The 27975-nt window shown below is 42.2% G+C and overlaps 3 protein-coding genes across 8 annotated transcripts; 2 read left to right on the top strand and 1 right to left on the bottom strand.

Moving 5' to 3' along the window:
• LOC132784285 (protein mesh) lies at window positions 1-20299 on the bottom strand. 5 transcript variants are annotated; one of them, XM_060789806.1, is made up of 16 exons: window positions 20213-20298; window positions 19437-19999; window positions 14998-15233; window positions 14745-14932; window positions 8568-8745; window positions 8364-8501; window positions 7267-7435; window positions 6612-7206; window positions 5181-5303; window positions 4831-4989; window positions 4026-4770; window positions 3379-3797; window positions 3132-3319; window positions 2752-2997; window positions 2632-2682; window positions 1556-2553 (listed from the first exon to the last, which is right to left on the bottom strand). In XM_060789806.1, the coding sequence occupies exons 2-16, from the start codon at window positions 19906-19908 to the stop codon at window positions 2051-2053; spliced, it is 4410 nt and encodes a 1469-aa protein (XP_060645789.1). In that variant the 5' UTR covers window positions 19909-19999; window positions 20213-20298; the 3' UTR covers window positions 1556-2050. The 5 variants fall into 5 exon arrangements, with proteins under 5 accessions (XP_060645790.1, XP_060645789.1, XP_060645788.1 ...); XM_060789805.1 differs by having other exon boundaries at window positions 2632-2997; XM_060789804.1 differs by having other exon boundaries at window positions 1556-2682.
• LOC132786597 (protein bottleneck) lies at window positions 17413-18486 on the top strand. Its single transcript, XM_060793158.1, has one exon. The coding sequence runs from the start codon at window positions 17424-17426 to the stop codon at window positions 18432-18434; it is 1011 nt and encodes a 336-aa protein (XP_060649141.1). The 5' UTR covers window positions 17413-17423; the 3' UTR covers window positions 18435-18486.
• Window positions 20300-21937: 1638 nt separating the features above from the next.
• LOC132784459 (probable 2-oxoglutarate dehydrogenase E1 component DHKTD1 homolog, mitochondrial) lies at window positions 21938-27805 on the top strand. Of its 2 annotated transcripts, none has more exons than XM_060790091.1 (12): window positions 21938-22179; window positions 24053-24182; window positions 24339-24531; window positions 24596-24815; window positions 24941-25102; window positions 25217-25290; window positions 25349-26116; window positions 26275-26692; window positions 26770-27093; window positions 27153-27341; window positions 27406-27491; window positions 27565-27805. In XM_060790091.1, the coding sequence occupies exons 1-12, from the start codon at window positions 22047-22049 to the stop codon at window positions 27667-27669; spliced, it is 2802 nt and encodes a 933-aa protein (XP_060646074.1). In that variant the 5' UTR covers window positions 21938-22046; the 3' UTR covers window positions 27670-27805. The 2 variants fall into 2 exon arrangements, with proteins under 2 accessions (XP_060646074.1, XP_060646072.1); XM_060790089.1 differs by having other exon boundaries at window positions 24336-24531.
• Window positions 27806-27975: the final 170 nt, after the last annotated feature.

Below are 27975 nucleotides of genomic sequence, written 5' to 3'. Positions count from 1 at the left end.
TAATAAATAAATAGCAAGTGCAGTATAGTTTATGTCTAGGTTTATTGAACAACGAGCAGTTAAATCCCATCACATGATTCACATTACGCGCCTCATTAACGCGATAATCAAATCTCCACGTTCGCATTCTCGTTGCCATTCTCTATTCGCACCGGTCGCTTCCATTTGGACTTCGGGAGCAACGCTGCAGCTGCTTCGGCCTCCTCCTTGGCAATTTGCTCGCGTATCCAATAATTTGCACCGCAAACGAGCAACAGCAGACAGGGAATCACAATAAGCAATACCATGCCCAGGGATATGCTTGCCACCCGGGCCGAATGCTCTTCGTGACCTGCAAGGGCGTGAGTTTAAAGGTGCAGCCACAAGAAGAAATGAAAGAAATGAACGGAAAGTGGAATGCGAACAAATGTTTTTTGTTGGCCACGTATTTTGCCAGTTGAGAAATGATATTCATAAATTAATCAAGCACTCGGGTCTTCATTTCCTACTAAAGCTATTCATGGCCATCCATTTCAGCATCGAAAGCATCAAACTAGTTGCCTACTTTTGAGCGCATCGTCATGCTGCGAAATTTTCAAACCATGACAGACAACGCCCCACACACATACACACACACATAAGGCTCACACACACATACGTACATACTCACACATAAGTAAGAGCAACTTGTCCATCAATTTGCTCAAGATTGATTGACAACAGCGTAATGCACACAATACATTTGTGCTGTGCTCCCAGGGCGTGCCACAGTGTGGAGGCGTGGGGCGTGTCCAAGGCGGGGGAAACACGTGACAGTTAGCTCAAGATTAATGTCTCTGCCTGTGGCCCTATTGCTTCGTTATACATTTCGTGGCATTCACTTTGCACTGCATTGCACATTACACTACGCAACAAAACAAATTTACGAAAACTCTAAAGTCAAATTTTGTAACAGCCAAGTTCTTTTCGAATATCGAATAATAATTAAAATTTTATGATAAAATAGTATTTGAATTTTGATATAATTTATTTAAGAACTTAGTCGAAATCATTATTATCTTGATAATATAAGTTATAAAATTTTATAAACCCTTTATAATTTTTTGTAACTGCAAAAGTATATTCAAGGTTTCAAATAATTTAATATTAGGTATAAAATCATTGAAATATTAATGTAATTTTTTTTTAATGTTGTCAAAGCGATTTATTTGTATTTTTAGTTCTAAAATAAATAATTTACTTTCAGTGCTTTAAAATATTTCTGTGCTTTTCATATCCAATCATTGAAATGATATATACAAGGAACTAATTTCGTGCTTTCAATCGCTTGTTTATCTACATTTATGAAGCTGTGCGTAAGTGTGTTGCGTAGTGTGAATTGTGAATGCAATTTGGTTTTGCTCGTTATGCAAATTATTACAGAAAATTGACAAGCATTCGCTGGATTATCATCGATGCAGGTACTGAGGAAACTTTCAATTTACTTGACAAAAAAACAGAGCGAGGTGTCAACTTTCATGTAACAATTGGCATTATGTGAGCACGCTGAAAATTGTGGGAAACTTTAACATACAAGTTTAGTATTAACAAAGTATTTTATTATTTATTAAATGATGAACTTTACAATTGACAAAAAACAGATAATTGTTTAACTCGTAACCAGTGGCAAAATGTACAAAATGTCCAACAACAACAAATTCCCTTGTGTTGTATGAAATATTTAAATAATAAAATGTAAACAGTAAACAGTAAAGTTAATATTCTTGGGCTATTTGGGTTATACATTATGCATAGGACTATAGTATATATGTTGTATTGTTTTGTAAGTGGTGAAAATTGCAAAAGTCATGGTCGAAGAACGGCAGAAACAATTACGATTACAAATTATGATGACAGGTGGGCAATTTACAAAGTTAAACAATACAAGTACAATAATTATTAGGTAGTATAATAGTAATGTTTTATGTTATATGCGTGTGTGTGTATGAAATTAGTTATACAAATTTGAACTTTGTAGCCTGTGCACATTAGGCAAATGTAGTATGGAATGCATGAGTTTTGGTGGCAAGTCCTAAACCTCTGTGGACTTTTGCACCGATGGCGTTGGCGATGTGGCATGCGGCAGCGGCGGTGAGGGCAATCCACTGTCTTGCGTCAGCTGTGTGGGCGCAATGCGCACAGGCGTTGCTGTGGCAGCTGCAGTTGCTTGTGGCACACCCGATGGCGGCCTATTGTAGTACTGCGTGTTATTGGGCAACACGGGCACGCCGCCAAAGCGATTCTGTGCTGCTGCCTGGGGCGTGTAGTTGATGGAGCTGGCGCCACTTGTGCGACTATCGACACCGCTGAACGTCGGGCTGTATTGCTGCTGATGCAAGTGGTCGGCCTCCTCGGGCGATAGAGGCTGATGGTAGCCAGCCGGATGGACGGTGCCCGTGTGTATGTCACCCTCATCGTAGTCATCATCGTCGTCGTGATGGCCAGCCTCATCATCGATGGCGGTGCCATCGTGATTCAGTTCGGTGCCGGAGCCAGAGCGGAGGGAGCGACGTCCGGTCTGCTTGGGTTTCTCACCTGTTGCATGGGCAGCGTTAGTTTTATTAATGTAGGAAATGTCCGTGGCACGTTTTGTGCTTGTTCTATTATCACTACCTTCCGATGATGTCACATCCTCGTCGTTCATGTCCAGATCCCATTTCTTAGCTGGAAAATCAATTTGCGGTTTGCCCGGTAATGGTTCGTTCGTGCGATATACTTTATCGTAGGACCTACTTTTTTTCAGCGTGCTCGCATCGGTATCGCTATCGTCTTCGGGATCATAGTTCAGCACACGCAAATTGCGCGCCGAGCCGGCGCGTGAACGCGGCAGCACAGGCATCTGCCAGTGGGGATCCTCCTTCAACTGCTTCTGACGATAGCGATAGACGCCGCACACAATGCACAGCATCAGCGGGACAATAACGAGCAGGATAATGCCAATTGCAATGAAAGCGATACGACGCGTGTAATACACTTCACCTGTACGTGGTCAACCAAAAACAAAGAAAAAGAAGGGGCAACAATTCAGCAATATAGCTGACGATGAGCAAAATATTCCACAACAAGAATAACAACAAAATAAAATGTGAAATGAAAAGATGTGCAAAACTTACGCAGACACTCGGTGTAGCCATATTCGGGTAGATTCCACAGACCATTCGCCAAGCACTCGCGACGCTGATCACCCACCAAAATGAAACCTTCATTGCACTCGAACGCAACCTTTGCACCAGGCATAAAGTCAAAGCTGAGCTTGCGTCCAAAGCGCGGCGTTTGTAACACGCCACAGGAAACCACGCGTCTGCAAGGAATTCATGAATTAACAGCTGCACAAAGTGATTTATTTTCACTTTTACTTACTGTGCATTCTCCGTCTGCATGTTGACCAAAGTCTCGTAATAGTTCTTTGTGAAGTGCGCCAAATCTCGATCCAGCGTCATTGCATAATCATATTCACACTGCGAACACTCGCCACACAACTCCTCAGCACGATCCACATCGTAGCTACGATTGGCGGGCAAGAAATCAACCGGGTTCATCACAAAGTTCGGCACAAACGAGGCATTCGAATAGTAGCTGGCCATGCGTCCAAACTCGCGTGTAAACAACGCTGCACCCACACCAGACACATCGCGATCCGTGAGCATCCATTTGAGGCCAAAGTTGTAGTACAGACTGCGCATGTCGTTGGTATTGATGGAGGCCACTTGGCCATTGGGCAGCGTAAAATCATCCAACTTGTTGTAGCTCCAGTTGCCAAACAAGCCTGCAGTTTTATTCTACAAGCAGATGAGTTAAGCAGGCAGTAAACAAATTAATAACAGTGATGATGATTATCGTTTTACGAAGTGAAAATTTCGATGTAAGAATATGGAAAAGGAAAGCATGTTAATGATGCTTTTGATCAATCTATATTAATGATGTTTTTATAAGTTTACTTCATGAAGAAAATCATTAAAATCATCATTCCTCAATGTGTAAAATGAAAGCTTATAATGATTACTTACAATAAACTTCCACGGCAAGAAGACACGACCCGTCATAAAGCCCTCGTTCTCCACGACCTCAATGCCAATGCCAGCATCAAACTGCACCACAACCTGTGACTGATTTAGCAGATACGTTGGAGTATACACGGTGACACCATCAAAGTGCTGGAACTTCAAGCTCTCACGATCAAAGTACACCTTCCGGCCATCGGCAAGCACATCCAGACGATAACGCCAGCGAGCGTGCAGTGGACGCAGACGCACCTCAATTGTTGTTGTTGTATTGCCACGCATGGCCACCGAAGTCAGCTGAGTGGCCATCACCTGGCCGTAGTAATTCGGTGGCATCTGCTGGAAGCGACCCTGCACCTCAAAGCGTTCGCTTTGATCGGTGCTGCGAGCCAACACAAACTCACCCAAACCATTGAACGTGTACTGTGTGCCATCAAACGTAATCAAATGTGGATCACCAAAGACGCCAGCGACACCAGGTGCCTGATAAGCAACACAATCCTGCGAAGGACGACGCTCAAAGCGATAGGTTTCACAGCCCACAGCCTGTTCTTCCTGCCAGTAGCAGCAGGAGTAGAAGGGACGCATATCGTGGAACCACATCGAAAGCGATGGCACTTTGCTGGCCTCGTTCCACGGCATCTTGCCCAGGTTGTGAATACGACGTGGACGCGAGCCCCACATTTGATCGTAGGTCAACATCAGGAATCCATAACGATCGTAGCAACACTGCTGCTCAGCACCTTGGGCACTATATAGGATGTATAATAGTGAAGTTTTCTATTATGCATAATGAATGAGGTCAACTTACACTGGTGTTCCGCTGACCACACAATGTATAGCTCCACGATGACGCAAGCAACTGGGGTTCGAGTCCTTGTCGCACTCACGATCCGGCCGGAAGCGACCCTTATCGAGCACAGCCTGCTCCAGGGTGCAGGGACAAAGCGGCAAGTCGGCGGCAAAGTTTCTGTATTACAAATTCGTATTATTCAGATTATTTAGATAATTTTTTTGCTTGGTACAAGCCGAGCTGTCTGCTTAATTAGGCGGCCAGCGTTTGTTTTTTGGGGACACTAGGCAGCTTTTAATTAGCACAAAATGTAAATGCAGCCGCAGGGGGCACAGCCTTAGCAGGACCTGCCTGGGACCTTGACTTACCTGAGGAATCGGTCGGCACGGATCCAATTATCGCATAGAGCGCGGGGCCAACGTTTGCCATGCTTCTGCTCCCATTGGGGCGCCATATACCAGGCCAGCGGAATGGGCCGTGACCACAGGATGCTGTAGAATTAACACAAGCACACAAACTCTTAGTTACAATTTCGTATCGACACACAACAAGCATACGCACTGTGGGCCCAAGCTCAAACTAATATTTGCGCATGAAATGAAAACATTTTCAAGTGCATTTCGCATACGTTTCGACTGTGGCGCGTGTTGCTCATCAAATACAAATTAAATACTAAAAAACTGAAATACTATATATCAGGCAGCTAACCAACCAGCTAGACAGAGAGCCACGTGGCTCCAAGTAGAATGTAACGACACCCAAAGGCATCATAAACTTAAATCCCAAACATAAGAGTTTTTAGCCCGCTGCCAATTGGGCCAATTTTCGCACAGAAAATTCGCTAGTGAATTTAAATTTTCTGCCTCGCATTCAACTTAATATAAAAGTCTGCAGAAGTAATCATTAAAAATTCAACAAAACTTTTATGCAGCTACTCGATTATAACATGGGGGGATAACTGGGGCGCAAAAAAAAACATGCCAAAGCTATTTCTATTATTCGCAGTATTTATATTGCAGTTTGAGAAAGAATTTCCTCGGCAGCTTGTAATTTTTATTATAGTCGTTTTTTATGAGCCTTGAGCAGCTTCAAATACTTCGAGTTTAAGTGCGAAATAATTACAAAATACGAAACGCATAGAAAACCACGACTGGTTGATACTCTGAGTTGAAACTCCATTTAAAATATTATATATGCTAAAATTAAGAGTTGACTTTGTCTATTTCTAAATCGAGTTGAGAAACTTTTGGAGAATTTTTAATTAACACTAATAATATGTTCTACATTTGTAGACAGTCAACGAGTAATTTTTACTCGTTAGGGTATGTGAAGTGGTTGTAAAGTTAAATAAGAAAAAGGCTTAAGCCATCATGCAAATGAGGACAGTAGCGCAACACTCTGAGTTAAGTGGCAAGTAGCTGCGGCCATCGAAAACACATTTCGCTAAGCTATTGATTAGCCAATGCCTGTAATTACAAACTGTCGTCGTCTACGGCACGCCACCAGAGAACAGAGACCGAGATAGAGGAGAGTGCACTGTGCAAACTGATTGGTCCCCAATGCCCGAAGGTCGATGGCTAGAGTTGACTGAGGACAGCTCTTTGAAATTGCTGTGGCAAATTGAATAAAAATATGAACGACACAGGGGGGCTGGGCAGCTGACACAACTAAAAGTCAATTAAAACATAATAAACACAGAGCCGGAGCCGGTGCTGGAGCCGGAGCCGGAGCCAGAGCAAGCTAAAAAGCGCTGGACAACGTGGCGTATGATAGATAACATCAGCACTTAGTGTACTTACGGACTAAGCGCCAGGTTGGAGTATTGGTCGGGCTGGGTCAGATTGATCTGCAGGAAGCCAAACTGCATGTCATTGTTGATGTTGTGGCGGTTGAGGTAATTGGAGGGTGTGATCACATAGCTGCCCGTATTTGTCAGACTGGCCTCGATGACATCAATGTATTCGAGTTGTGGTTCGATTTTTGTTTCACGATAACCCCACAGTGAAATCATAACATTCGCGTTGGCATTCGACGTCAAATTGAAGGCATTCCAGGTAATGCGAATCTCGTTGGGATTCTTCTTGTGCACATCGTCGGTGGCAAAGAAAATCTTCTCGGTGGCTGCGGCGGGTGTCTCCACAAAGTACTTTCCACGCCACTTGAAACGCTGAGTGCCCACCGAGATCTGGAAGCGAATATAACCCTCGGCCTTAAGGAAGGGCTGCACACAAATCACACGATTGCGATCAACGTAGGTGCCCAGCACAGACTCGGTATCGAAATGGCAGGTGACGCGTATATCAGGATCGAAGCAGGGTCCAGTTATGTTGACCACTTGGCCACCCAACATGTTCCCCGACTCGGGAGCAAAGGTCAGTGGCAGCAGAGCAGCATCTGTAAATATTACAACATATTTTAGTATTTCAACCATTACACCATATCACGTATACGCACCTATATCTTTGTTGCACGAGCCGATTAGAATTTGTTCATCGAGGCGGAAAATATGTCGGCCTGGGAAACCGTTGCCCCAACCACGATTGGCCAAGTCCCTGATGACCATGTTCTGACTGTAAGGTTTATACTCATAAGCCTGGGTGCCGTTGCCAGCGTTGAAACCGACCTGCATAAACATAAAACAAACAGTTTTGATGAGCACAACCTTTCCCCTATTTCGGTAATTGTATATGCAATAAATTTGAATTCCAATTAATTTACAAAACAAGTGGTTGTCTGGTCTGTGCAATTTGAAACTTTTGACCAAATGTTATAAATTGCAAATTCAATTTGCGCAACAATTTGCAATCATGTAGGCAAAGTTCTAACTGGATGCTTAATTAATATAAGTTGTAATAACCAAAATGTAAACGAGCAGCAAACAAAATTAAAAGCGAAATGCGACTGCCGCATGCTCTCTAATAATTATTGTTTTAGAGTAAATATTCTAAAACAATGTTGTTTAATCAATTTACTGGCACTTAAATTATATATCTTCTCTTTAATGGTTTGATTAAATGTGACTAAACAGAGACTCAATATTATCTTGCGTTCATTCGTGTTAGTGACAACTTTAATGCGCTTGAGTAAAACTTGTTGACATTGCTTTGCTCATGTCTGCACATCTGGTCACAGATATGTCAGAAGACAATAGTAGAATGAAAATTGCATTGCTTGATGTCGAGATAATTTTCAGTTTTGCAACACAAATTATGACATGCAACTAATGCATTAAATGTGCGGCAACTGAAAAGTGATTCGCAAACTGAAACTGTGAAACACTGTGCACAAAACTTTGCCCGCTGGTTGCTCGGCAACCATTAATGAAAATTGCGCCGTTTGTTTTGCTCGCGTGCTTTTGTGCTCGTCTCCGAGAGAGCGTGAGGGAGCCAGGGAGCTGTGTGTAAGTGAATTTCCCTTTTGTGTAAAGTGTTTAATTAAGTGCGAGTGCGACTGCGAATGCGACTGCGACTGCGACTTTGAATGTGGTTGTGAATGCCAAGACTTTACCTAAAATACTTAAGCAGAAGAAGAACTTTAATTATGTGACTTACATATGCTGGAGTGCCACCCTCGCCCTTGGTCGTATCGCCGCCAGCTTCAGTATGCGACAACCAATTAAGCACCGCATAGTTCCAGATGGCATATGTGTAGACTTCATCGGTGGCCAAAACCATTTGGAATGTGTTTGTCTGCAAGTTGAAATGAAAATTTAGTTTACCACAAAGTTTCAAGTGTTGTTGTCAGCAGCAACTTACCGTAAAAAGCGAGTTGTCAATGCCGCCGGCAAAGGAGACATTCTTCCAGGTGGCGATCACAACGTGCTTGGGCACAAAGGTATCAGCACCCACAACGCCAGTGCGAATATCCCACATGGTGCGCTCTCGCACCTCGACACCAAAACGGTCCGTGCGTCCCATTAGATCACGTACCACACTGAAAATATTATATATATGATATGCAGATATGCATAAGTATCAAAAGTATATAAAGTATAAATACATAAAAAAAAGTATGAGTCTAATGCGAAATCAAATCAATGGCTGGGAATCCTCTAAGGCGTCGGAGTTCTGCACGAGTATGAAGATAAATGGATTTGATGTTTGGCATATAAATCAGCACACGGCCAGACTGCTGATTTTTAAGCATGTTCTTCTTTTTTTTTCCTTTTTTGGTCATATATTAATTCAGATTCTTCGTATTCTGCGCTCTCACGCAGCGTGAACACTTTCAAGTGGTTTCTGACAACGTTGCGTATGATTTATTTTCCTTAATTATTCATTACACACAACGCACGCCGGCAAACTTTGCCCCTTGCTTGCTTGTCTTGTTCAATTTTCATTTGGCAATTTGTTGCAGGCAGCCATAAACTGAGTTTTAAGATACGAAAAATTAAAGTCGATTAGCAATCCTGAGGATATTCAAACAATTTAAACTATTTATTAACTGTCCGTAAATTGCTGCATTTAATACTCTAATCAACGATAAGACTCTTATTTATTAGTTGAATGTGCATTAATTATTGAAACATAATATTGAATAAAACAATATTTATGATGACACTGATATATGTACTTTATTCGTATTTTCATTTTGGAGTCCTTTGAAGCTTTACAAAGCGAAGAGCTCGCAAACAAAGAGTTTTGCAATTAAATGAAATTGCAAATATTTATGGCAGTCGAAGCGAAACGAAACAAATCGAAAAAATTGAAATGTTTGTTGTTTGTGCAGCATGTGTTGAGTGTAAGTTGCAACATTGATAAATGTACGAGTCTGTGCACTATTTGCATTTATGCAGCCATGCAACAATTTATCGATTCCCTCGATGGTAAAAACTACCATACGAGTAAAGCAAACACAACAGCAACAGCAGCAGTAGGAGTCGACACCGCTGTAGCTGCCACCAAAGTGCACAGCAAACTGGGAAAAAACATTACAGTGTGCTCGTGTATTCATGATGTGCATTCATCACACAGCTGCGTTGCACACAACGCGGCGTATGAGCAACATTTATTTATTTACAATTCAACGCGCAAATCATATGCAAATAAATTGCTATAAATGTAGATAAAATACATGAAATTGCCATCACATTATTCTATAAACTAAACTCGCTCGCATTCCCTTCATCAGCCTATTTGCTAGTTAACAAGTACACGTCCTCCTACTCGGTACGAGTATTTTGATGCAATTAGGGCCCTCATAAATTATAACTGACAGCAGCTGGCAATCGAAAATAAATTGCATTTTAGCCTCAACAGACTGAAAACACATGCTGTCCACATTGTTAGCGCAACCAACAGCCAAAAAAGGCCAGCACACACAGCCGCAAAAAGTGCCAGCATGATGTTAAAATAGAAGCCATACAGCACAAACAAACACTAAACGGAATATGAACTGTGCACGACTCTTGAATACCTTAAAAATAAAGCACAAAATTTAAGGAACTCGTCAAAAAGTTTAACATCATTTTTGGTAATTTTTACAAGCTACGTAAAATAAATATATTAATCAAGTAAAAGTTTATGCAAAGAGAGAGAAAGGGAGCAACACTTTAAAGTTTGATAGATTGCTTGTGATAATCCTTTGCTATTCATGCCCATGTTTACTGGGTAGAAATGTGTATAAAGGCAAGCAGAAAAACCACATAGTAAAAACCTCACACCACAAAGAGACAACTGAACACACACACACAGAGACACATGCACATGCACTTGCATAGTTTATCATTTGTTTGCCCCACCTACCAAGCAACCTTAACTCGGGGCTCAGCTGCCTTTGCCATGAAACTTTAAATGTCTGCAATTGACATTCAAGCCGAAATAGACAAAAAAGAAAATAAAAATAAAAAAAAAATGAAAAGAAAAAGAAAATTGTGAGAAAGATGGCAAAATTGTCACACAGCCTAAAAATGCGCGCGCAGCAGCCATGTCAAACCAAGCCAACGAGTTCCACGTGCAAGTAAGCTAAAAGCTAAATATACACTCTCAGACACACACACAAGCACACAATCATAGAGACAGAGACAGTCAAGCACACACACAGTAACAGCGACAGAGCAACAAAAGTAATGGAAATTCACAAGGCACATATATAACAAACGCTGGGCTGCTCGTTTTGCCAGTCGTCAGCCAGCGTCTCTTACAGGCAAAACCACCTCCACAGTCCTTCCCTTCTCCACTCTCTCCTCTCTCCTCTCTCTCTTTGGCGTGCCAGTTCTTGAACTACGCCATTATGTACTTTATTGCATACATTCGGGCGCCGTCGACGCCGCAGTTTTGTCTGCATTTTGGGTTAAAATGCCTTTTTCACAGTTTTGCATGAAACAGTCCGACATCCTTCTCAACGTCTCTGTCTAACTTTTCTTTTACTTTTGGCCCAATTTCATCTCTTGCTCTGTATATCTGTATGTGTGTGTAAATGAAAGTGAAACAATGGCCGTACTTAAAGAAAATGGCGAAAATTGCATATACGCTGCACGGAATGCTACGTCTTTGCCCGTCTTTCAGCTCTGTGCTCAAAAGTAGTACTCGCAATCGTAAAAGAAAAATAGTTCAACAAAATGGTCCAACGACAGACACAGACGAAAAGTTGATCAACTTAAGTATTGTCGAATATTCGGCATGAACTTTAAAGAGATGCAGACAGCACAGGACTCTAGAGAGATCAACTCGAGACGCAATACTAAGCATGGAATAAGCGTGTTGACCAGTCTAATTGTGCTGAACATTCGGCATGGAAATGAACGTGCAAACGCCCCTCAACATAATGTTTTAATTGCGCCACGCCCACAGAGAATTATCGCCGTTGTGTTGCTTGCCCTTGGCAAACAACAATTAAAAGCTCAACGCCGCTGATTTACACACTTGAACGCTTAACAAACACTTTTGAGAAAGTTTTGCTAGCAAAAGGGCATAATGCTGGATACCCTACCAAAACGAGTATCACGTACTTCAGAAGAAATTCGCAATTTAAAAGCGTTTTACTACATGCACAACTTTTTGGTAGAACATCTAAGCTTCGACTTGTTGTTGCCAGCTTTTTATTTCATAAGCGTGTGTAATTAATCGTGCGTTCAACGCACATTTAATGGTCAAGCCCTGCATGGCACGCAAAAAAGTGAAGTGCAAACAAAACTTGGCAAGTTCGCAGCAGAGTTAAGCGACGCCACGTGGCGTATGCGTAATGCAGTTGCCAATCGACTTTGGTTTGGGCTAATCCTGGAAGCATTCGTTAAGCGTGTAATTAAATTGATGTGCGATGGGGTTCTGTAACTGGAATTTACTCTGCTTCTGCATCCATTAAAATTGACGTTGTTCTGCTATGGGAATTCCCCCTGTTTTTTTTGCTCTTTGCAAAGTTATTTAAATTAAATTCCAGCCATTGCAATGGCTGCCCACACACATCTACACACACAGACACACATATCAAAGTTTTGAGCAGCATTTTTGCCAAGACAATTAAATGCCAGAATGTGAAACCCGTCCACCAAACTGGACCAAGCGCCCACGCTTAATTCACTGCCCTTCAAACAATTTTTAAAGGGCTGCGCGTCGGCGTTTGCTGGTTTGACATATTGTTCGACATCTAAATGAAAACTATGAAAATGGAAATGGAAGTGGAAATGGCAAATGGCAATGGAAAATGAAAATGCATTGGACGTGCCGTGGCTACAACACATACTACTATTGTCATATTGTCTCGCATCGCATCGCCTCGCTCTCTTTTTTCGCTGAGTTTTTCACTAGAGTGCGCTCTTTCTCTGTCTCCCTGCTCAACAAATGCGCTTTACAGCCCGTTAATTGCTTTGTCGCACCAATTTGTCGACAGCTGGACATTCACTGGCCAACTCGGACCTCCAGGCAGCTAGAGATGGTCGCGTGATAATATTCATAGAAGATTTTTCAGCATTTTTACTAAACTGTATTATTGGATTATGTCCCACTTTTTTCCTAACAATTTCAATTCAATGTTATTTATGGGCTATCTGTCATCTTTTTTGTAAGCCAGAGAGTTTAGCTAAAGCAAGAGCATATAAATCATACCAGCAACCGCTGAATTGTTCCTTGTTTTCAATGTGTTAAATGTTCTCTCAAGCATAACGCAAATAAAAGTCAAAAGAAATATGCCAACAACATGGCAAAAAACTTTAGGCTAGATTTAGATGTTGACAACGGTGCGGCTAATTAATGCAATATCTCTAGCTCTCTCTTTCTCTCTCTCTCTTTCTGTTTCTGCTTTTATTATATTTTTGTTTCGGTAATTACAATACAAAGCTTGGCAGTGCTAAAAGTTGAAAGGATATATTCTATGTCTGCGTGTGTGTGTGTGTGTGTGTCAGCAAGGCCAACGAAATGGAATATTCATTTGCATAAACAGCAAAACAAAAAGTTGAACGCATAATTTTAGTGCATGTACCATGAACATTTTGGGTTTTTGGCAAATGTGCAGTCACAAGTGAATTTAATTATTCCCGAAATTAGTGAAAACAAAATATCAAAATGGGCTTTATGTAAAATATCCACCTTTATGGACTGTGTTGCACAACGTCAGCGAAAAGCAGGCGAGGCATTTGGGCGTTGAATATCCAATTTACTCATCCATTTGGTTCCTGCCAATGATGCTCCAGTTGCATGGCAATGAAAAATGCAATGCCCACCAAAACCCAGAGCCTTACTGAGCTCGAGTAGAGCCAAACAAAAAAATAAACGAACACCAAGCTCCCGATGGCGTCGACATAATGAAATTGCCTCGTATACTCGCACGTGATGGGCTCGAGTTGGCATCGATATCAAATGACAGCAGTGCAGACGTGTGTATTTATATAAGCCAAAAACTAGCTAGACTTGACAGCTGCAATAGCTGTTTTGTGGGCAAAGCTTCAGCTCTAAATTTTGCTTTTAAATAGCAAATGATTTGGACGTCTCTTAAGACAAAAACATGTATAAGTTAAAGTTCTGTCTATACATTTTTCTTTCAAAGAATTTCACTTTAAAATAGTTAAAGACTTTAGATAATTCTTAAGAAAATACAAGTATTACCTTAACTCTGATTTCTTCAAATTTATCAATCTTATAATTACTACTTTTTGCCTTAAAATTTAGGTATCACAATTCTTGAGGCAAAAACAAAGTATCATTTAAAGTCTAATTTCTTTAAATTTGTCATACAAAAAATAATCCTTTTTGTGCAACGTTTTAGCATTTAATTTTGCATTATGTTAAAATAGCAACAGATTTTAGACAAATCTTGAGGCAAGAACAAGTATTATTTAAACAGCAATTTGTTTAAATTTTTCATAGAGTCAATTAGCCTTTTTTTGGAGGTCATTTAGCTAGCCAGCTCTGTTGGCTGCCACACACCTGTGTGCTCGGTGTGGTCGACATTTTGAAATGGATGCACGCAGAAATGACTGTTGCTGAAATCAGCAACACTGACAGCTCAGTGGGTAACAAATACGAGGCAGATAGCGGAACGGCGCACAAGCCAACCGACAACCTCGCCCCCAAAATACGCCCAGAACCCAAACCCTAGTCCGAACCGAACCAAAGCCGGAGCCGGAGCCAGGTGGTTGTCGTGCAAACAATGCAGAAATGCTGTGGCAATAAATGACAGTAACTAGTCAGAAACAATAACAACGAGTTTGCGAGTATGAATACGAATACTTGCACACAATGTGCAAGCGGAAATGGAGCTCGACCATTGCGCAAACATGCTGCACAATGTGTGTGTGTGCGTGTATGCAACAGAAATCCTGAAACTAAACTAAACAAAACGGAGAAAAAACAGCAGGCGATAGAGTGTGTGTGTGTGTGATGCTTGAAGTGATTTTAAATATGCAAATGGGCAAAGAAGCCAACAATAATTGTGATTATAAATGCAAACGAGCAGCACATGTCGGAAGCAAATAGAGATAGTCAAACATTTTAACTCACCGCCAGTAAACGCCGGGTGTACGCTGGTCGATATCAGTGGGATAGATGCGGCCAACGCGGCACTTGCTGAAGAAGATTCCCATGAACGAGGGATCCCGTTTAACCGGCCAGTCCTTGATGGGGAACACCAGTGGATAGGTGAGATACTCGGGTGGGTCAGAGAACTCCAAGTAGCCATTAAGCGAGAGCTGTAATCAACATTTGTGAGTCATCAACATCATCATCATCGAGGGAAGAGTTCAGGCAAACTTACGCGTGTGTAGTTGAAACGGAAGCCGTAGAAGGGCATCTGGAAGTTCAGATTCTTGTGCAGCTGCGTCATCGAGGCATGAATGTCAAACTGATAGTCGCCACGGCCACCATACATGTCCTTGTCGAAGAACCAGTACATGAAATTTTGTCGCAGCTCGGCGAGACGGGCGGAGGTAATTGTATAACCACCAGCAGCGGTTGAGGCCGTATCCGGTGGCGCCACATTGTTGTTGGGATCTGCAACACGTAACGATAAGTACACATTAAAGTCGAGTCAACAGCGAGTGCGTGCGGACGCTGGCGCAATTATAAACGTAATAATTTCAAATTTCAACACCTAATCCTCAGAGAGATTACGTATTCAATTCCGCCAGAAGCCCAAGAAACTTAGACCCAACCCAACCCAACCCAGAACATTGCCTAAACACTTTTTTTCTTGCCTTATACTGCATTTCAATTTAGGCCGGATGCATTCTGTGGGCGGCACATAAACTTAAAACTTTCCCAGTTGCCACTTGCAATCTTCTACATGCTGCTGCCTGCCACAAGCTCGGCTCGGTTCTGTCTTCTGTCGGCTTGCCACTTCTTCGCCTTTGCCTTCGCCCCGTCTTAAGTTCTTGCAGCTTCCTGCTGACTCACTTACAAAATTGCTGCCTCGTGCTTGCAACTCCGCACACTGTCTTCCGTGCTCGTTGCCCCCTCCTTCCTGCCTCCGCCCCATCCACCTCATGCACTTAGCTATTAAAGGTCACAGTTAATATTCATTTCAGTTTTGCCAACTTGTGGCAGCTACAATTTTCCGTGTGTTCTCTTTTGCCTTGCCACTTTTTTCTCTACCCATTCTCTGTTGCCACACATTTTTCTTTCTAATTTCTTTTTGTTGTTGTTGCTTGTGGCGTTGCCTTTTTAAAGGCAATTTAAGCTGACCAATTGTCGAGCGCCACAAACAACAAGGCAAGTTTGCACAATAAATTGCAATTGTACTTGTAGCAAACCTAAAGATTGCGGCATATTTGTGGTTTAAAAAGTGTGTGTTGAATATGATTTTAAATTGAAGTCGAAGTATGGTAGTATAATATTATTAAATTGGCAAATTTACAATGTGTGCATTAAATATTAAAGCTATTTCTTGCTAATCAAAAGAAAGCGTGGATTGAGTGGCTTTCAACATTGAATTGGATTTTAATAACATAATTAATTAGTTGTGACCTTCAATTATAAATAGTCATTGCAAACAAACGACAAACAATTCAAGGTAATTTGCTTACACTTTATCTAATTACAATTCAAACATCACTAATGAATTTTACTCATTTATTAATGTGTCTCTGGGAAATTCTTTTACCATAAAAAAAAAAATTGTCGTACTTTTTTTTTTAATTCATAAAAGAACCTATTGTCAGCTGAAAGCCTCTAAAGTTATGAAAATTGACAGCACTCTAGTGCTCGGCCATTGTCTTAAACAGTGAAATATTGTGATTTAATTGCGTACTTAATATTTCATTAACTGCCTTATGACAATGGCATGTGCTGTTGTTGTTGTTGTTGTCCAATGAGGCGGCAATTAATGCATCAATTTGCAATGAAGCATAATTTTTTATCCATTAAACTGAGCTGCACTGCAAACTGAACTCTTTTAGCCATCAATTAAGTGTATTGAGAGAGTGATTTTCAATAGTGAATTTTGCGAGTGTTTATAATGCGCCATAATTGTCGATGACAGCAGTTGGCTAATTAATAGTTGCTGTTGATTTCGAAAATTGTGAGTTTTCTAAAACCAGGAAACTCATAAAATTTCGCCAGTTTTTCCATTTTGATTTTTTTTGTGAAACGACAGCTGTCACATTTGTGGATCAGTTTTTGAGAGTTTATAATCTATTTATGAATCGCGACTGCCGAGAGTTGTCAGGCCATAAAATATTATCATGGCACGCTAATCCTTTTTGGGTAACACAGCATAATGTGAACAAGAGTTTTTGCAAAACTGTTGGCTGTACTTTAGGTGCGGTAGGATACATCGGGACAGGGGATTAGCGAACGAATTGCCGCGACATTTGTCTGATTTATGGTCCTGCCCATCGTGGATTCGGGTAAATTGGTGCGCGGAAAATACGCAAAATTCGCGTGCTCGGGTTGCAGTTCATTGGAAACCTTTGCAATTCTCCTACTTTTTTCCTTTTTGCTTGCTACCTAATTCCTGGAAAACGCAATACGCTGGCCAAGTCAAGTTCGCGGCAAGGATTTACGTCGCATTAATCTGGGCAACTTTTTAGGCCACCGCATCGTGATTGAACAACTACCTGAACAGGTAAATTGCCTCCTGGATGCAGGTAGCAAACTGTGGTAGCAGCTATATAAGGGCAGCGTTTCCTTGAAGTGGCATACATTCAGTTTGTAAACGCCGTCGTGTAAAGACATCATCGCAAAATGAGCATTAGCACGTTCAACTTTCAATTCTACAACTACAAATTGCCCGCAGCAGTGCCGGTAATCGAAGCGACAAGCTTCAGCGAGCTTGAAATGGACATCGATGAGGAGGAAATGACGACTGCAGTTGCTGTTGCACCCATTACCTCGACTCCATTGCCAGCCAAGCAACACTTGCAGCATTTGCCGCGTCCGCCGACGCCACGCTTCACCAGCGAACTGGCATTGGCAATTACCGGACCAGAAGCGAATGTGGTGGCTACACCAAAACCGATAGCGAAGCCGCTGCCAGAGTTGCGACCGCAGCTTTACAAGAGCCAGAAGCGTTGGTCCATGGAGCTGCGAGAGAAAGTGCTGGAAATGTCCAAGCGCAACAACGGCTCCGATGAGCACATCCCACAATTCACATTGCAGCAGCAACAACAACGACAGGAACAACAGGATTGCAACGCTACATTCACTTCCAGCAGCCACATTGCTGATGATGATGATGTTGCGGCCGCGGGTCATGATGAAACCACACGCAGTGTCAGCGACAAAATCAACTTCTTCAACAAGCTAACCAACACCTTTGAATCCGCTCGCAGCACTGCACAAAACACTAACAACAACAATCGTTTTATCTCGCTGCTGCGTTCCAGTCGTCCGATGGGCGTGGCCACCACAGGCAATGGCAACGGCAACATCGGTCTAGTGCCGCCACCTAAACCCAAACGCTTGGCTGCCACAACATCAGCAACAGCTACATCAGTGCCTGATGTAGCGTCCTATCAGTTTGCCACTCCCAATGCAAAGCCGCCCACAGCCTATGGCAACAATGGCGTGCAACGCAAATGCTCATTGCGTCGCAAACCCTCAATGGAGAAATCGAGGGCGACCATTTCGCGTCAGAACTCAAATGCTGCAACGCTGCGACCACAACGTCACGCCATGATGGAGGACCTGAGTCTCGTTGTCCCTGTTCGCCTGCGCATTGCCGAGTACGAGCAGCGCATCTCAATGGGTGCATGAATATGCAATCGACTGACCAACCGATTTATTAATTTAGTGCATGCTCCCAAGGATACCCTAACTATTAGACATTACTCATACGCCATGTTCAACATAAGATAACAAAACTTGACAATAAATAAAAAAAAAATAAAAAAAAAGAATGCTTTTACTATTAGTTATTAATCACACAATGTTTAACATAAGATAACCCCACTTGACCATAAATACGAAATAAATAGAATACCCTAACTATTGACATTAATCATGCTTCACATAAGTTAAATGAACTTGACATAAATAAAATAAAAATGCATAAAACAAACTCCGACTTTGCTCTGCACGAATAGCAACTAAAATCGAAATATTTTGATAAGCATATTGACAAACGATGAGTAACTAAAAAATAGCTAGAAATTCTCGAGAATTTCGTTCGAAAGCATTTATATAACACAAATATTTAATCAAGGTGCGTAATCAGCGCTCTGACTAATGCCTTAACGGGACCCTTTTACTGTGCAGTTCCGTTCTCTGTTTCAATTACAATTTAGCACCAGGCGCTGTCATTTATCAGAATTGTTGTAAACTGAATCATACTTTCAATACGACCCCGCTAACTATATTGCTGCCAATGAACGCTTACTAAACTCTCTTTCATCCTCGCTCTCTCAGTGACTGTGGCTTGTTTTGTTTGGAAAACAAAAACAAAAAAGTATTCGTTAGCATTTAATGCCAGAATATGTGAGTTTTATCTTATCAAAACTGGCAATGTGAATTACGAGAGCCAAACGGCAACTTACGCAGAGTCAAGTAAACTCTCCAATACACTCAAAAACTCAGACACAGACACCTGCTTGGGATTGCGTCGCCAAAAGTCGAACAAGTTATCGAGCAAATATTGGTAAGCTAGCAAGTGAGCGAACATTATCGCTGATAAGATAAAGCAAACGCTCAACACGGCGTATGAGTAATGCGTGAACTGATTCAGCGCTCCGTTTTGTCGGACTGTTCATGTACACTTACCCCAATTGTAGCCACTGGTATCCACATCGTACAGCTCGCCAAGGTATTCCAATGGCATAACTAGTGCCCCAGATTTGGCCTGTGGCTTCAGTCCAGCCACAGTTAAAATGTCATCGGTGCCGCGACTCGAGGCAACGGGCGACAGCTTCATTGGCGCCGCCGCTGCCACTGCTGCCTGTACAATTGGCTTGGCTTGTGGCTTAGCCGCAGCTGGTGCAGGAGAAGATGCCTTTGCTGCTGCTGGAGCGACTGCGGGTGGCGACACTTTGTCGACCTTTTTGACAGCGGGTGTCGTTTTGAGCTCCTCGGGAATCTCGACAAATTCGGCAGCTTCAACAATTTTGGGTGCTTTATTCGCGGGCACGGTCTTTATAATTTGATCTTCCACTTCCGTTGATACATTCTCGTTGGCCAGCACGTAGGCCATGAAGCCGCAGGCCAGCGCACAGACCACAAACAGTTTGAAGCGCATTCTCACTTTTCCTTTTTATCACCTACTATATCTAATATTTATTGTATTTTTTCTCGATTCGTTTTCGTTTTTTTACGTATTTCGTGGCGCACTGTAAAATAACACAAGAAAAGAATGCAAATTATGCAAAATGACACTGGGAAATATTGTATTTTATGAGTTTTTCACTTGCAAATTGAGCAATCAAAAGGGTTTTTCACTTGATGACATCATCAATTCATGCAGCTTATCAGCATTTCATTATTCTTATCGCACTCTCAACACTCTTTCAACACCTTTCATCGATGTTGACCACTTTACCAACCTTAAGAGCCAGAAAAATACGTTCGATTCAGCGCCACGCTCAGTTAGGACTGAAGTTGGGGCGTTGGCGAAACCTGTCGACTGCCTCCACCTGTCAGCGTTTTCTTTTTTTTTTGTTTCGATTGTGAAACGTTAGCCGTTATCTGTTTTATGCTCCACACTTTTATCTTATCAGCTTAACCACCACGTACTGATAACGCATTCCTTTTGGCGCTCTACATTTTGTTGGCCAGGTCTCGACTCGATGTTGGTTTCGGTTTCGGTTTTCTTGCTTGTATTGTGCAAGTTGTTAAGTTTCTAAATTCAATTGTTTATTCAATGCTCTCCGCCGCTTCTTGGCTCTCTTTTGCCCACTCTCAATATCTGTGTTATCTGCGCTCACAGCTTTTGTTGACTTTGAGCTACATTACGATTTGTGATTCATTTCCATTACAGTTAATCACCATTCTTCCTTGTCGTCAATTCAATGGGCGCAGGCTTGAAAAGCCTTTTACCACCACAGTGACCAATTATAATTATAGACAATGAGCCATCATTTTCAACAACGCAGCACTTCCGTTTGTGCTTTCATTTTATGAATGAAAACAACACACGTAAACAATTGCACTTCATTTCGACAAACGACGAAAATCGCAAATACAATTTCCATAAAATTTCGTTTTGAAATGAAAATTTGTCATAACAGGAGACGCATAAAATTAGTAGTGTGGAGAACATTATGACAACAGCATTCGCTTCGCAGCTTGACAAAGCGCGATACTTTCGAGGTTATTAATTGAATATTGCACACAGAAAATGTTTTAGAAAGCATTGTTTACTAACTTTTAATTACTTCAAAATTTGCAATTTTAAAGTTCAACTTGATTTTAAAACACAATTATAAAATGAGAATAAGAATTAAAAAATATTGCAAACACAATGTGGTTGTTTTTCCAACTTTTATTGTCTTAATTGGTTTGAAATTAAAAAAATTTTCCAACATTTGCTTTAAATGCAAAGTTTACTAAAAATATACACTGAAAAGCATTAAATATAAAATATTGCCATTGAAAGTGTTTGGAAAGCTTGATCAAATTAGAAATTAAAAAAGAAACACACAGCTGATAATTAAAAAGATAAGAATAATTTAGTCAGAATGCAAATATTCCAATAATGAATAACAAACATATATTTTCTACTTAAATATATGCATCTAGTTCACAATATAGATTTATTTTTATCATTGGCAAAATTCGCAAATATGTAAATTTGGTTCAAACATATTCCTCTTACGTAAATACATTTTTATATGCAGACTCTATTTATTTTGAATATATTAAAAATTGTATGTTTGTGATTTTAAATTTATGATTTTGGCGTGAACAAATGTGGTTTACCATGTCGTCGTTAATTAGTCCCAGCCTAAAAGTATGCAATGCAATATAATTTATTAAAGTGTTGCTTTAAGTTGCATCGAACAAAACCACAACGGGTCATTAAAGTCTCATCAAACATTTTGGAAGGAGAGTAAGAATAACATACAACTGCGAGCAAAGGCAGCATTAAAATGCTACGCATTAAGAACGCAAAGAGAACTTTTCATTTAGAAAGAGCGTCAAGAAGAGAGCAAAATTGTGATTGTTTGTCTCAAATTGTGTCTGCTGATCGGCTTGTTATCAGCATAGCTGCTAAGTCCAGGGGGTCTAAATAGAAGGCGTTGAAAATGATTTTCAGTTCTGGGTTGAGCGCGAGCAGCTGCAGTTGACAACGGAAAAGTTGCGGAAGGAAGAAGCTGCTGTATATACTACATACAAATAAAACTTATTTATATCGTTTGTGTGAATTAAATAACGAAAATGCTGCGTCACTTTGTGAGTTCGGAAAGCAAAATTGCCGGCCTAGTGGGCACACAGACACGCCCACACCGCAGCTATCACAGCAAGAAGGGCGTCTGGGGCTATCGACCAGTCGCCAAGCGCGTCTTTGAAGGTAGTGCAGTCAAGAATATCAACAACAAAAATACTATTTATAAACTTGTACCTGAAAGTGAATGCTGCTAATCTGTGCTAAGTTAATCTAATATTATAAAATTTCCTGTCGGTGAGATAACAATCATTATTAACAAAAACAGAAAATGCTCTGATAAGTGAAACGACAGCCAAACAAACAGTGGAAACGTTTAAAGCGAACTGAATCTTTTTTGCTGTAGTGCAAGTGTAGTTGTAAATCAATGGACAAGCTGTTCTTGTTGCCGCCGGGCAGTTTATCAATGCGTATTTGAGTGAAGCCGCAAACCCTTCACCCCACAAGCCAATAACAATAACAACACGACAACAAAACTCAATAAATTGTTGTGGAAAAGCAGCAGACACACTTCAAACATGTTTGTTTGCTTGCCTGCAGTTATCAAACTATTTACACACGCACTTGCAACATGTCTGAAGCAACCTGTTGCGAGTCGCCAGACGTTACTTTAGTGTAGGCATTTAAAATGTATCTTTCGGTATAAATTAAAATGAAACTATGCCATGTAAAACACGTAGAACCCAAAAAAAAGGAAACAAATATTCAAATTGGATTTATGCCTTAGCAAGCCACACAATTTGGCAACAGCAACACAATGAGTTTTCAGTTCTGAGTAACAGACTTATCCCAGCAGGAAACTCGTCTGACCTATTAACATGCAGCCTGGGAGTGGTATTGAAGTTGAACTCACCTTTGGTGCGATATTGACTGCACCAGAGACACTTGTTTGCCAGTCCCTTTGAAGACCTTATCCCACGGCTTCAACACAGTTTTTCTCTTGTTGCTGCTGTTGTATTGAATGTCATCAGTTGCGAGTTGTGAGCTTCTGGACCATTGTGCCGTTTTAATTCACTTGACATGCCAATCAGACTGGTATTGCCCTCAACTACTGGCGCTCTTTTGATTTCAGTCACATCCTTCCTGTGCATTTCCTCTGTTCCCTCTCTCTCTCTCTCTCGCTCTGCGCTCTGTTGTTGTCCCTGCCATGCATAACTGTCCGGTGGCCATTATTCTTTGGGTATTTGCGACGCCAGTTCAATAATATTTACACGCTCGAGTTGGAAATATTTCGCCACAAATATAATACATCATTCATTGTGTGTGTGTGTGTCCCAGCAAAGGGAGAGCTTGCATGACCTTCAATTGATTTATCACCAAAAAATATTGTCAAAGAAATTGCATAAATTGTTAAGCAAATCAAGTTTTAATGCATTTCCAAGTAAGCTGGCCAAAAGCACTGTCAATGATCCGTTGGTTATGTGTACATAGAAGCAATCCCTAAGCGACTGCACATCCTTTAAGGCAGGATAATATGTTGGCACATAAACACCTCAGCAAGAAAAGAGCTATCAACGGTTTGGGCCAACAAAAAATAAAAGGCCATAAAAAACCCAATAAAACGAACAGAACCATATCTCACACATACGAGCACATATCAAATATATATAGCCAGCCTATATATGTGTACTTTATGGCAACGAACCCTAAATACCCTTCTAAATCATAGAGCAATTAATGGTAGCTGTAACTAAATTGATAGACAAACATTATCGACAAAAATCGTTAAATAGTAAATACAATTTAAGACTGTTTAGCACAGTAGTCATGGGAACCGGAAGTGGGAATATACCTCAAAGAAAACGGTTGAGGTCAAGCAGTGGACCTAAAGCCTAAGCTCGAAATGTAGATGCCATAAAAGTAAAATGCCAATAAATTCAAAAGGCCGCACAATGTGGCAATACACAACAGAAATTCGTTTTCTTTCTTTCATTTTTTAATAATTTATAACTGCGAGAGAAAATTTATATTGTTTACGCATGTTTTTTTGGCTCTGCAGTTGCGGAAGAAGCGAAACTGGCAAGGAACTCTCAGGGTAATGTCTATCGCTGGGTCGAGGCCTTTCGCCAGCACGGACACAAATTGGCGGCAGTAAATCCCATCAGCATCAAAGAGCCCAACAGCGAAAGGTAAATAACAAAAAAGAAACCGTTCGCAATCCTCGCCCACACCATTCGAGGAGCAAGCAATCCCAGCAGCAACGACAGCAGAAACATATAATTTATATTTATATTTTCATTCTTTTGTGTGTTGTCAACTCTGTTTGTGTGTGCGTTGGACAGCAGCGAGCTGCAGGAATTAAATCCCGCATTTTATGGACTGCAGACGCAGCAAGCGGTGCGCACCGCCAACCTCTTGAGTGCTCCAGCGGCATCTTCTGGTGGCAGCCAAAATGTCCAAAATGTTGCCCAGCTGGAGCAGCTGCTGCGGGACATTTACTGCGGCAGCGCAGCGAGCGCTGAGTTTGCCTACATCGAGGTAAGCAGAAATATAATAAGTACATAAATAGCTGACCTCTGAACCCCACCTTCTCCTTGTGCAGGATACTGAGGAACGCGAATGGCTGGCTCGCAATTTTGAGACACTCAACGAACACCAGCTGCAGTCGACGGAGCGCTGCGAAATTGCCGAATTGCTAATTAAGTCGCAGGCATGGGACAATTTCATGGCCCTCAAATTTCCCACAGTCAAGCGTTATAGCGGCGAAGGAGCCGAGTCCATGTTGGCCTTCTTCTGGCAGCTACTGCGCGACAGTGTGCAAGGTGAGCTAAGAACTGAATACAGCAATATTTTGCTTGGTCTCAGCATGCACTTAAACGATTCTCTAACCCCAAAAATGATGTTCTGCTTCGACCACCTATGGCGCCCACCACAACAATGACAACAGCAAACGTTGAGCATGTGGTTCTGGCGATGCCCCACCGAGGACGCACCTCGCTGCAAGCGGCAATGTTCAACATGCGACCGGCGAAAGTTTTTCGCAAACTAAGCGGCACATCAGAGTTTGCCGACAACGTCGAGGCCATGTCCGACGTCATAACTCACTTCCGTAAGTTCAACTTTCTTAGCTTCTTCTCATTTCCTATTTTGTTTGTTTGCTGTTTGTCGAACACACGCTGCGTATGCGTAATTTAATCAAAACTCTCACATCTTGTGTGCGCAGATGTTTCGGAGCAGCTGCAAGTTCTGGGCAAAAGCATCAACTTTAGCATGATACGCAATCCCTCGCACTTGGAGGTAAGTCTTTAAATTTGTATTAGAAAAGATTACACATTCATTCCGCTCACTCGAACAGGCAGCTAATCCTGTGGCCATGGGCAAGACACGTTCCAAGCAGCAGACTCGCGGCGAAGGCGCCTTCGACAACGCGACTACAGCTCAACCCTTTGGCCAACATGTGGTCAATGTGATACTCCATGGCGATGCCGCTTTTGCTGGCCAGGGCATCAATCAGGAGTGCCTGAACATGGCCTACGTGCCGCACTTTGAAGTCGGCGGCAGCGTGCATCTCATTGTCAACAATCAAGTGGGCTTCACCACGCCTGCAGATCGTGGACGCTCCTCCGCCTATTCCTCTGATCTGGCCAAATCGATACAGGCACCAGTGTTCCACGTCAACGGAGATGATCCCGAAGCTGTGGCACGCATCACAAACTTGGCCTTCCGTTATCAGCGCGAGTTCCGCAAGGACATCTTCATCGATATGAACTGCTTCCGTCGTTGGGGTCACAATGAGGTCGATGATCCAACGTTCACCAACCCCTTGATCTATAAAATAATTCATCAGCGTCAGTCTGTGCCTGATCTCTATGCCGACAGGCTAGCCACTGAAGGTGTCTTAAGCAAAGACGAGGCCAAGCAGCTACGTGAGAAGTACATGGCACATCTGGGCGAGGAACTGGCTCTGGCGCCCACCTACGTACCGCCTCCCTCGTTCTTTGAGAAGCAATGGGCTGGTCTCACCTCGGCACCAGCTAATGAACTGACCTATTGGGATACTGGCTTGGATTATGGTCTGCTGCACTGGATTGGCCAGCAGAGCGTGGCCTATCCCGAGGACTTTGTAAGTTGGCTACAGTCTCCTAGTCCTCTCAGAATAGTTCTTTCTCTTACACAGAGTACAACTTTGAGATTACTCAGGGCACATTTTTCTAGTTTAACTTGTTATATTCCTTAAAAATTCTTAGCACACTTAATTATAGTATCATAACTTGCTTCTAGTCCGTGCATCCACATCTGCTCAAGACCCACATTCAAGGGCGCCTCAAGAAGCTAGAGGCAGGCAACAAAATCGACTGGGCCACAGCCGAGGCATTGGCCATTGGCAGTCTGATGTACCAGGGCCACAATGTGCGCATCAGTGGCGAGGATGTGGGACGCGGTACCTTCTCCCATCGCCATGCCATGCTGGTGGATCAGAAGACCAACGAAATGTACATTCCACTCAATCACATCGAAGGCGGCAACGGTGGCAAATTAGAGCTGGCTCACAGCATTTTATCCGAGGAGGCTGTGTTGGCTTTCGAATATGGCATGGCCATTGATAATCCACAGAATCTGATTATATGGGAGGCGCAATTCGGTGACTTTGCCAATGGTGCCCAAATCATTATTGATACCTTCATAGTTTCGGGCGAAAGTGAGTAAACTGGCTCGCATGACTTGCTACATCAAATCCTCAATTTATCCTCTATCAACTTCTCAATCTATTTATAGCCAAATGGATGGACTCAAATGCACTGGTCATGCTGTTGCCACATGGTTACGATGGTGTTGCCTCCGAGCACAGTTCGTGCCGCATCGAACGCTTCCTGCAGCTGTGCGACTCGAAGGAAACGTCGCCCGATGGCGATGGCGTCAATGTGCATGTGGTGAACCCCACAACACCTGCCCAATACTATCATGTGCTGCGTCGCCAGCTGGCACGCAACTTCCGCAAGCCATTGGTGGTGATAGCGCCCAAGACTCTGCTACGTCTGTCGGCAGCTACATCAACGCACGAGGACTTCCAACCGGGCAGCATGTTCCACAATGTGCTAGGTACAGTAGCTGTCGTTTTATGGCTTCCCTTTTCTTAACTCACTCTCTACCCATTACAGGAGATAACACCGTGCAACCGGAACAGGTGCGCAAGGTCATCTTATGCAGCGGCAAGCACTATTACAATCTGGTCGAGGAGCGGCAGAAGCGTGAGGCTCACGATACGGCCATTGTGCGTCTGGAATCGCTGTGTCCCTTCCCCGTGCAGGAGCTGCAAGCCCAGCTGGCGCAATACGGCAACGTGCAATGTAAGTGCTCGTCATAAACCTGCAAACCTTATGTTTTACACGTTTCTTTACTTCTTTAATACAGCGTTCATTTGGAGCCAGGAGGAGCACCGCAATATGGGTGCCTGGACATTTGTGCGGCCCCGCTTTGAAAATTTAATTGGGCAGCAGGTAAGGCAAACAAATTTACTGAGTTATACTATAATATAATCAACAACTCGCCCCCAAACACACACACACACAGCTCAAATACTGCGGTCGCTCTGAGGCACCAACTCCAGCCACTGGCATTGGCAAAGTGCATAAACAGGAAGCTGCTGAGGTTGTCGCTGCCCCCTTTGAAGTTTAGTGAATCGCTGCCTTCTGCCTCCGTCCCCTTCTCCACTTCCATAGCATATATCACACAGTACTTTAGCTCAATAAAACTGCCGAAAAAAAAACAATAAGAGTGAGGGAAAAGCAGGAAAAAACAAATGTGTACAAGGCCTGGAAAAAGTTCAATGTAGGGCATTACATAATAATTTATCGTATGGAAAAAAGAGAAGAAAAGTCACAAACTTTATGGCAAAGTTTTTAATTGTTTGTTGCCACTGTGTCCACGGTACATCATTTGCTGTTGCCGCTGCTTGTGGCCATAAAAAATTGCAAGGTTTAA

This window comes from Drosophila nasuta, chromosome 2R (assembly GCF_023558535.2).
Source record: "Drosophila nasuta strain 15112-1781.00 chromosome 2R, ASM2355853v1, whole genome shotgun sequence".
NCBI lineage: Eukaryota > Metazoa > Arthropoda > Insecta > Diptera > Drosophilidae > Drosophila > Drosophila nasuta.
This window is presented reverse-complemented; position numbering and strand designations above follow the sequence as displayed.